Source organism: Chrysemys picta, chromosome 8 (assembly GCF_011386835.1).
Source record: "Chrysemys picta bellii isolate R12L10 chromosome 8, ASM1138683v2, whole genome shotgun sequence".
NCBI lineage: Eukaryota > Metazoa > Chordata > Testudines > Emydidae > Chrysemys > Chrysemys picta.
In genome coordinates, this window is record NC_088798.1 from 74,138,642 (window position 1) to 74,150,151 (window position 11,510).

The 11,510-nt window shown below is 44.4% G+C and overlaps 1 protein-coding gene across 1 annotated transcript in view; it reads right to left on the reverse strand.

Annotated features, from left to right (window-relative positions):
- The window catches only part of CYSTM1 (cysteine rich transmembrane module containing 1), a 44,899-nt gene extending 33,389 nt beyond the window's left edge, over positions 1-11,510 (reverse strand). Inside the window, exons 1-2 of the mRNA XM_065555853.1 lie at positions 11,446-11,510; positions 981-1,234 (exon numbers count right to left, since the gene is read on the reverse strand). Coding sequence (XP_065411925.1) covers positions 981-1,234; positions 11,446-11,495 — 304 coding nt within the window. The 5' untranslated portion in view covers positions 11,496-11,510. The remainder of the gene's footprint in view (positions 1-980; positions 1,235-11,445) is intronic.

Here is an 11,510-nt window from a genome sequence, read left to right on the forward strand (position 1 = left end):
TGGAAAAATATAATGGTGACTGCCCAAGAAAATTAAAGGCCTAGAAATGGATCCAAAGCCACATGGAGTACACTAGGGCTGAAATTTTCAAAACTGCTGAGGGATTTTACATACATAACTCCCAATCATTTCAATAGAACTGTGCATCTAAATCCCCTAAGGGTACGTCTTCACTTACCGGAGGGTCCGGCGGCAGGCAATCGATGTTCTGGGATCGATTTATCGCGTCTGGTTAAGACACGATAAATCGATCCCGGAAGTGCTCGCCGTCGATGCCGGTACTCCAGCTCGGTGAGAGGAGTACGCGGCATCGACGGGGGAGCCTCCGTGCCGCGTCTGGACCCACGGTAAGTTCGGACTAAGGTACTTCGAATTCAGCTACATTATTAGCGTAGGCTTTAAAAGTCTCAGCCTAGGGCTGGATGGCTGTTAACTGAGGAAAAATGAAAAGAGGTGGAATGGAGGCTAAAACTCAGCAGAAAATGGCTTAGTGTAAGCAGTCCCCTCAGGAGCGCCCATGAAGGCTGTTCAGGGACACTCCACGTGTCTCTAGTCAGAAAATGAGCAATTATTAGAAGCTACAGTAGCAAAAACAAACTGAACCTGAAAAACGAGAGCTGTCACTGGAGCTGAAACCAGAACCAGCAGTTCCCCGCTTCATCTAGCCCTGTTAGCATGGACACTGGGCAGACAGTCTTCCTGAAGGCCAGAGGATAGCGATCCCCCATCACTTAGGGTGACCAGACAGCAAATGTGAAAAATCGGAACGGGGGTGGGAGGTAATAGGAGCCTATATAAGAAAAAGACCCAAAAATCAGGACTGTCCCTATAAAATTGGGACATCTGGTCACCCTACCCTCACTCCAGGATGAACAGAGTCATTCATTTCAAACACACAAGGCACATTAACAAGTAATTAACTTGCAAAACAGAGCATGCAGCAGTATAATGCTATTAGGGCACCATGCTGCTTAGCGTACCTGTGTTTTTAGGTCCATCTGCATACATTGGTCCAGGAGGTGGAGGCGCATTCTGCCACCCATACTGTGGATAGCCTTGATAACCCGGCTGACCTGGTTGATACGGCCCAGCAGGTCCTGGTGGGTAGCCAGGGTATGGGTTGGGGCCTGGAGGACCACCTGGTTGTTGTGTATATGGTGGGTATGGGGCAGTCGGGCCTGGGCCTGGATATGGTGGAGGGTTTTCGTAATTCATGTGGGATGCAAAATTTTTCCTAAAGGGGGGAAAAAAGCAAAGACATTATTCTGCTTTTGACTGTCAAGGTTCTTACAAGCAGGATGCACAAATCCCAATTCAGACAGTGATGATGCTTTCTTTCCCCTTCTCTAGTGCCTTCCAGGGACCTTGTAATCATTTATAGAGGTTGAATATGCCTCACAAGAGCCCTGTCAGGCAGGAAAGTATTAACCCCACCCAATTATCAGGGAAACAAAGGCACAAAATGTTAAAAGACTTCCTTAAGGTCACACCATGAGTCTGGACAGAGCTGGGAATGAACTCAGATTTACCAATACAATGCTTTGGGCCACAAAGTCATCCTTACAGAAATTTAATCTGCTTGTACAGTAATCAGAGAAGCTTCCACTGATGTGATTAAATAATCACAACACAACCACTTAACATTACCACTTTGCACTCTATCAACTTTGCTTCTAAGGTGCCAAAAGTACTTCCAATTGCTTATTAACACTAAGCCTCATAGCGTGTATGGGGCAGAGAATGGATATAAAGGGATGACTTCACATCTCACTGAAATGCAGCCATTTCTGGGGAGGAACACAGCAAAACTACATTTTCACTCCTACTGTGAATACCCTTACGTCACTGAAGCTATAGAGGAACAGAGGTAGGAGAATAATTTGTTGTTGGGATTTGGCCATACTGCTGCATTTAAACACACCCACTCTTCCAAAACACACTACTGGATCATTAATGACCACAAACGATCACACCTTGGTTTTTAGGTCACATGCAAAAGCACCATTAAAGAGGGCTGAAAGTTCATAAACTGTATCTAATTTGTTTATTACACAGCAGTCACCGAGGGACAACCTTTTCCTGATTACCATGACCGAGCAAGATGTTTCCAAGATTAGGCTTTCACTAGTGAAGAGTTCACAGCAGTGTTTGTACTTAAAACACAATGCCTCATTATGCTAGTGCATATGGATGAGAAAGTGAAATTAGTCTATTGTCACCTGCCAAAGTGATGAACGTGCAAAAAGTCAATAGCAGAAATGATGTAAAGTTAGAGTTTTGAAAATTCCTTCAGTTTCAGAAATCTAAGAAGCGTTCTTAGTATTGTGCGTTAAAAAGCAACCTCAAGTTCCTAAAGTGATCTTTACCCTGACACTGCCCCTTTAACAGGATAGAGTGAGAACTTCAACACTCTCATTCTAGATCAGAGGTGGGCAAACTATAGCCTGCGGGCCTATCCTGCCCAGCCCTTGAGCTCCTGGCCAGGAAGGCTAGCCCCCGGCCCCTCCCCGGCAGCCTCAGCTCGCCGTGCCGCCAGTGCTCCGGACAACATGGCTGGCTCCGGCCGGGTGGCGTAGCTGCCAGTCCTGCTGCTCTGAGCAGCATGGTAAGGGGGCAGGGAGCGGGGGGGGGGGGGGTGAGGGAGGAGGGGGTTGGATAAGGGGCAGAGGGCCCTGGGGGGGGGGTTGGATAGGTATGGGAGTTCTGGGGGGCCTGTGAGGGGGCAGGGGTGTGGATAGGGGGCGGGACAGTCAGGGGACTGGGGGTAGGATAGGAGGTGGGTCCTGGGGGGGCGGTTAGGGGTGGGGGGGCCTAGGCGGGGGTGGTCAGGGGGACAAGGAGTGGGGGGTTTGGATGGGTCAGGGGTTCTGAGGGGGGCAGTCAGGGGATGGGAAGGGGTGGAGGCCAGGCTGTTTGGGGAGGCACAGCCTTCCCTACCCGGCCCTCCATACAGTTTCGGAACCCTGATGTGGCCCTCAGGCCAAAATGTTTGCCCACCTCTGTTCTAGATGTCTCCCCCTTCCCAAACTCCACTGGCTCCTAGCATTCCTCTAGAACTGTATGATTCCATCAATTGAAAATTGCTGCTGTTGGCACCACAGGGCAGAAGTGTGATTGGACTACTGACTGATAATAAATCTCCAGGATTCTCCCTCTATGGCCCTGGAAAGGAGGATAGATAAGAGAAAATGAAGTTGTATGCTTAGTATTCAGCACCAAATTTCACTGACTCGTAAAGTTGAGGCTAAAAGAGACCATTAGATCATCTAGTCTGGCAACCCGTATATCACAGACCATAGAATTCACCCACTTATTTAACGCCATAGAAAGCCCAATAAACTTGTGCTAGACTAAAGCAGAGAACTGACTCCCCCGAGCTTCTACAGCAGGTAACATGGCATAGCCACAAATGGAACTCCGATCTCCTGAGTGCTAGGCCAGTGCCCTACCCATGGGAACAAGAGGCCTCTCATCTATATACCATACTGATCAAAACTAGAAAGACTTTCAATCCACGTATCATATAAATAACATTTAGACTGTGTTTGTAAAGGACTTTGGAAGCTGTCTGTGAGAAGTGCCAAAGGGAGGTGAGCATCACCCCCATTTTACAGATGGAGAAACGGAGGCACAGAGAGGTGAAATGACTTGTCTCAGGGCACACAGCAGGTCAGTGACAGAGCTTGCAGGTTACATTTAAAGGCAGCTGAAATAATATTTACCAAAGAAAAGTAAGCTGTATCCAAAGTAATTTGACAAACCAATCAATGGGGAATCAGCTCCTGCTAGAACCGCATCCAGGAGGAAAGCCCATAAATACTTTGTTTTCTTGATTCTCCGTTTAATTGTTGCGAGCCTGACATAACAAACCAGAAACAACCCGTGTTGTTTACATCAACTCTATTTCATCATCTCAGAGAAAGAATGTGTGCCTCATTCCCCAAGGCGTGGTCCCTGGGTCCTCTGCTTATTTACAGGTTACTCTTACCTGGGTATCAGTCACTATGATGTTAGGGTCCCAGCTTACATTGCTTAATTCCTCTGCAGCACTGACTCTTAAAGGCCATAAAACCCAGGATGATTACAGCACCAATGTGATTACTACTAACCCAAAGCAATTCCAGAAGTGTACTCCCCAAGGTTCTGGGATTAAAATCCCTCCTACAACAGCACTGAAAAGCTTTTGACTCTCAGTGGGCTGAAAGGTCTGGGAAAGCCAGACTGCCGTAGTTGATTGTTACATCTGAGAATTCATTCCAACACTCGCTTTGCCATGTAGGCCACAGACATTCAGATTCTGGCTCTGCTAAAGGCAATTTTGGGTCATTCTTGTCCTATCCACCCTGAGATGGGTATTTCTTCATGGCAGTGCACCAAACTGATCTTATACTGCCCAAACAATAAGCTCATATCTGGGTTTTTTTTTTTTTTTAAATCCTGCCATTGAGGCAAACCAGCTTTTAAAAGCACCTGCTCCAAATGAGCCATTAAATGACCAATAATAATCAGCAATTTGACTCAGGCTTCATCAGTGCTATTTCACTATAATCTCTTTTCTGCCGACTTAATGGTTATGGGGTGTTTTACAGAGAAATGCAGCAAAAGGGACAGAATAAACTGTTTATGTTTCTAAGCTAGGCCCCAGTTCTGAAATCACGATAGCATACCTGTGTGCCCTTGCAGAGTCACCACTGACTTCAGTAGGCTTCATGCAGGCACAGGTACACATGTGGGTATCTCCAATTGCAGACGCTAGTATCCTGCTTTCCTTTTGATATCCCCACTCTGTTTTCTTCCTTTCATTTTGTGTCTACATTTCTTGCACTGAAAAGCTATTCCAACAAGCGTGAGCTGCACCTCTCAGTATATTCTCCCTCTTTCTCGTCAGGGACTGACCAGTCTTTGCCCATTCCTCTCTCCCTCCTCCTCCTCGTCTGCATAACAGAGTTCATTACTTTGGTCCCAGTTCTATGAACAGCTGCACATGTAATTTTGCACACTTGAGTAGTCCCATTTACTCACCTGCATACATGTTTGCAGGATTGGCGCCTTAGTTAACTAAGCAGGTACTTTTCAATAACAGATACCCTCCTCAAAACATACTTTCCTTCGAGAATCTAACCATTAGTAATCTCAAGCCTTGACTTATCAGGGTAGATACAATATGTTGTCACCTCATTCTGAGGAATCATTTCACTCCAGCTGAAACCAGAACTAGCTACAAGATCATTTAAGTAACTACATGATTTTAACTTCATACATACAAATCATTTGGGTTTCCCATCTAGTACCTTCTGAATTTGTATAAAATTAAAAACAAAGAAATGCATGGGCTTTTTGTTGTGACCTTGATTTTTGCTGCATTCCTGAAATGGTTCCCTTTCAAAAGATTCACTAAAGCATTATGTGGTCCCACTTCTCAAACAAAACTAAAATTTGCTTATTAAATTTTGCTGGGTTTGATATATAAAAGAGACACAAGAAGTTTAAGCACTGAATTTAGGTTGCAGGGAAAAGATTTTTCAGAATCTATTGATATAATTTTCATAAAATTGTTTTTAAATTATACAAGAGTTGCTATTTCTACAAACATTGCACAAAAATGCTAATGCATGAAACAAAGAAACAGAAAAATGAAATTGACTGTTGGTCTATTTCATCACCTAAAATTAAGATAATGCACCATTTACAAACCTTAAATGAGGTGTCCGTGTTTTCCTATTTTAAATGATGTAGGGTGTTACCTGTGACCGAGATAAAGAAGCCTGGTTGTTTTTTAAAATAAATTTGTGATTTTTAATCCATGCCCTTTAAATATTAAGTGCTCATGGAGTCTACTGTTGTGATAGCAACAATATATTTGTTCTATCGATTTTCATAAGTAAACAGACTTCCCACAGCTATTGTACCTGGTCTCATTTAACCATTACATTCAATAATGGAGCCAGTCTCACAGTTATGTGACCCATATGGTAGCAGCGAGTCCCCTTTCATTGAGAGAGGAAGGAGGGGAAGATTTTTGTACCCAAAGAGAGGAGCAGGAGGGAAAGCTTCCTCATCCCACACCCCCATCTTCTCTGAACGTTCAGCCAATACCACACTTGCCATGGTCTCTAAACTGCTCCCGGGCTCATAGCAGCTTGGATTTTTTCCCCCAGCAATTGCCTTGTTTTTTATTTGGGATTTGCTGTAAACAGCAGAAACGTTACTCAAGCACCTGAAGGGAATCACCATAAAAATAAGTTCTTATTCCCTCTCCCCCAAGGAGGAGGAGAGAGACTCCAACAACTACTCATTTGTTGGTAAGAGATTTTTTAAGAACAAAACTGGCCAAAGCCATGAAATCAGATATGCTTCTCGGTAAGGTTCCGAGTATATAGTAGTACCTCAGAGATATGAACACCAAAGTTACGAACTGATTAGTCAACCACACACCTCATTTGGAACTGCAAGTATGCAATCAGGCAGCAGCATAGATGAAAAGCAAATACAGTACTGTGTTATATGTAAACTACTAAAAAAAAGGAAAGTTTAAAAAAGATTTGACAAGGTAAGGAAACTGTTTCTATGCTTGTTTCATTTAAATTAAGATGGTTAAAAGTAGCATTTTTCTTCTGCATAGTAAAGTTTCAAAGCTGTATTAAGTCAATGTTCAGTTGTAAACTTTTGAATGTTTTGTTCAGGGTTACGAACAGCCTCCATTCTTAAGGTGTTTATAATGAGGTTCCACTGTATATTCATTCTGGATGATATTTCTGTTCCACCTGCATCAAAACAGGAGTTGCAACACTTTGATAAATAGGTTGAGAGATTCTCTCCTTTAACTCCAATGCCCAGTCAAGCAAGCCTTCAAACCAAGCTGGGAAACAATGTTTAAAGGCACCAGGATCCTGTTACAGCAATGAGGTCTGTATTAGTATCTATGTAGACACACTGAACTAGCTAATCCATTTTAACACGGTTTAGCTAGGACACTATTTGAACATGATTTGGTCCCAGACATATTGGTCAATCAAAGCATGCCAAAAACTAGTTTATTTAGAACAGTGTTTCTTAACTCAGCTTGAGGTCCAAGGTGGTCAAGATCTGGCACTTCACATTCTGTCATAATTCTCATTGATACTTCCTACAGCCAAATCTCTTAGCGAATCACATTACAACAGTAGGTTGGCAGCAGCAAAACAGGGCTATCAAGAGCTGTGGGATATCAAAACTCTAGACTTCTGTGCACTAGGATTGTACCCAAGAATGTCTTCACTTGAAATTTTGGTCTGAGAGGAAGAAGGAAAATAAACAGACGATGGGGAAATAAGTGAAGGGAAGTGCAAGAGAAGAAAACAGGGGAAGACTGGAGGAGGTGAGAAAAAGTGACTGTCATCTTCTGTTCAATTAAGAAGATTCCCAAAGAAAACCCAGTGAAAGCAGCCTCCTCATTCTGCCAGCAACACCTACCAAGCAAGCATTGAATTTTCCAGGGCAGCATCTCCCCTGGGGGATGCTCCTACAAAGCTTTTCTTTGACATCAACATGTTTCTGGTCTTGAGACTAGAAATCAGCATGAGTTAGGGCTAGTCTTCACTTACCGGCTGGTCCGGAGGCACGCAATCGATGTTCTGGGATCGGTTTATCGCGTCTGGTTAAGACGCGATAAATCGATCCCGGATCGATCCCGGAAGTGCCCACAATCGGCGCCGGTACTCCAGCTCTCCGAGAGGAGTACACGGCGTCGACGGGGGGAGACTTCCGGCCGCGTCTGGACCCCGGTAAGTCCGGACTAAGGTACTTCGAATTCAGCTACGTTATTAACGTAGCTGAATTTGCGTACCTTAGTCCGAAGTCCGGACTAAGTGGGGACCAGCCCTTAGTCCTCACACATAGGCAAGATTAGGTTGCCCTTGCCACCGCCAAAGAGAACATTAAAGAACATGAGCATGAAAGAGCTATATACATTTTTAATGTGGAAGATGCCCAATCAAAGGCTTCACTCCCTCTTCCCATTCAATGAAGAAATGTTCACATCCCTCATCTCTACCCCAATATTACTTTTTTCTAGTTCTCTCTATTTAAAAGGATGTCACTTGAGGTACTGAAAGAGTCAGGATGAAAACTCACATTGCATAGAGGACAGTAATAAAAAACATCACAGTCAGTTCTATGGGAATGGAAGGGGAGAGGAAAGGAGGAGATGATGGGTTTAAAGAGGTTCTATGTATCAGTAAAGAGGAGTAATCCAAGGTGCACAGACTTTTCCCAGATAGCAATGTTGGCAGTTTGCTAGGAAGCTAGGGGCCACACCAAATCTGGATATAGCGGAGCAGACTGCAGCCACTGCACCACAGACAGGATGGTGCAGTCAGCTAGAGCTGCAGATCTCTATACCCGATGTTCGATATTGATTGAATTGGCCGTTGCACAGAACAAGATGGAGCAGTGCATTCTGAGATACGTAGGTCCTCTGAGCTGCAACTGGAGCATCCCAATGTAACTAAACAGCACTTTCCAATGCCTGTGGCACCAGGAGATATTGGAAAACTACCGAGCTCTAATGGAAAGTGCACTTAGCATCAACAAATCCCAGCTCCTGGCAACAAGCCTAGAATTTAAATTATGTTTCAAATAGAGAGCATCTCTCAATATCTGTATGAAAGTAACACACAGGGTCTGCTTTCTAAATGGCATTGTTTCTACATTTTCCCTTTTCGTAGCTACTTTTCATGCTATGCACAGCAAGTTCTACAGCTATACCCAGTGTTACAATCAGAGGTGGATTGGGCCATCATTTTGCACTCCTCGACCCCAGCAGATTCTTCCTCCTAGGATTCCCACACCCCATGCACACCCCAGACCATCATTTCCAGCCTAGTGCAGGAGGAAGACAACAGTCTGAATGCTTGATCCACCTTCCACCTTAGGCCAAGAGGCAGCTGTGGTTTGCTACTAACTGCTCTGTCTAGATTCTCCCTAGCATGGTGTTTGGATTCCAACAAGTCCATCTTAATCCACCTTCAAGTAAAAATCAGAAAGTTCACATTTTTGTGGAAAGATTTTCATGAAGCTCACTGAAATTTCAAGAATTCTAAGCCAGCCCCAATACTGTCATTAGTGTGAGGTCACTTGCCCCTTACACATCTAATGTTTGTCTGGACCTGGTCCTTGAACCTGATCACACCTCAAGACATTAGTGATAGGCAGCGAAGAACCTGTGCCGTCCACTCTGAATCAGACACCAGATCAGCTGTCTGCCTCTACAAACATGCAAAGGCCACTGTAAAGCATGCAGTTGTGGTCGCCCCATTTCAAAAAAGATATATTGGAATTGGAAAAGGTTAAAAAAAAGGGCAGCCAAAATTCTTACGGGTTTGGAACGGCTTCCATATGAGGAGAGATTAATAAGATTGGGACTTTTCGGCTTGGAAAAGAGATGACTAAGGAGGGATATGATTGAGGTCTATAAAATCATGACTGGTATGGAGAAAGTAAATGAGAAAGGGTTATTTACTCCTTCTCATAACACAAGAACTAGGGGTCACCAAATGAAATTAATGGACAGCAGGTTTAAAACAAATACAAGGAAGTATTTCATCACACAAGGCATAGTCAACAGGGGGAACTCTTTGACAGAGGATGTTGTGAAAGCCAAAACTATAACAGGGTTCTAAAAAAAGAACTAGATAAATTGATAGGTGAATCAATGGCTATTAGCCAGAATGGGCAGAGATAGTGTCCCTAGCCTCTGTTTGCCAGAAGCTGGGAATGGACAACAGGGAATACTTGATGATTACCTGTTTCTGTTCATTCCCTCTGAAGCACCTGGCTTTGGCCATGATCGGAAGACAGGATACTGGGCTAGTATGGCCGTTATTATGTTCTTACCAAACATGGGTCACTTAACTGTATCCTGACCTTCCTCCCCACCAACTCCATCGCATCTCAGCTGTTTCGGCATCTCTAGTGATGCAATTCTTACCTCTAGACAGTTTGTTTTATTGCCTCAGGAGGTGCTATGCTTAGTAATATATATTCCACTCCAGTCTATGGGTGGTCCCAGCTGGGCACTATGATTCACAACTTTGTGCAGAATTAATTTTGGGATGGATGGGGGTGAGCTGCAATTCCCCTCCTCACCCACTATCATGTTTGAGGTGCATGACTTGGCCAACCATAAAGTTTGAGCATCTGTCTCCTGTGTCCTCGGCACAGGACCAATGTCCATGGCCCTACTGGTGTACAGACAACCAGGTTTTATGGGGATTTCATGATTGAGTCCTGACCTGGTGTCTGGTCTGCTGAGGATTACTGTCCTCTGATGGTAACATTCATGTGAGATTAGTCAGGTTGCATAGCATGGACCATGACATCCAGGAAGTGCTGGACTCGCTTGATTTTACCCAGAAAGTTGAAAGCTCCCACAGTGCTGCTTGACCCAATCTCTGCAGGTGGTCTGGATAGCAGAGATACTCAGGTCAAGGTCAATGCTGTTGACTGGTCCAGCCATCTCATCATATGTTTCAATACAGTTGTGGTATAGCTTTTACATCAGTGCTAAAGCTAGGATAGTCTCACGTGCTTGGAATCGTAAGGATTTCTAGAGTCTTCTCACTGGTACAAAGGCATATACAGGCTCTCCTTCCCGTAGGGGTGCTAGTCAGGCCACCAGCTATTAATGGCTGCTAGACCAACTCCTTGGCTTTTCATAGTACTCAGGTTGTGCCTAGAGGACAGAGTACACCATATTGTAATGGTGATCACTGGAAGTTGGAACAGCTGAGCCACAGAGTGGAGAGGAGATTGAATTTATGTAACATACAGAAAAGCTTAGTCTATCACTGAGGCCAAGATATGTTGCTTGTGCTCAGCCAAAGTTGCAAAGACCCACCAGATGAACTTTTTCAGACAGCACATACTGACCCGACTTCCCCATATCCCAAAGGCAATTCCTCCAGTTGGCTCCAGCATCACTCTTGGAGGAAAGATACATTATGGCTCCAGGCTGGTCTTATCAGCCTTGCCAATTATGAAGGCTGTAAGCTTCCAGAGTCATCCACTGGTTTGACTTTGTTTCTGATGTGGACGCCTATGATTTTCTGCAAGTCCTGGAGTGCACCCCTTATGGCACTGAGCATCGTCCATTTTGGTTGATGAAGGTCTATGGAATAAGTGTGTTCTACTACTGACAGGCATTATCAATGCCTCACTTAGCAAATGAAGGGTGCTAGCCATTCCTGAACATGCAAAAGATCTGCTTCCTCCTGAAGAAGCCATCCCTTAACTCTGAAGTGTTTGCCAATGACTCTGCAGCCTCAGAACTCCTCATGACCTATTGAGGTCCCTTCCAGTCCTACACTTCTATGATTTTAGGAAAGTCAATTGAGAAGGCAGAAATTACGGATATGCTCAACAGTTTTGCCTCTCCCTTCTCTGTCAGTGTAGCAATTTTGGACTCACCCCTGCAGTGCCTCCTGCTGGTCATCCATGGGAATTAGCTCTTTCAGCATCCTGGAGTGCCTCCT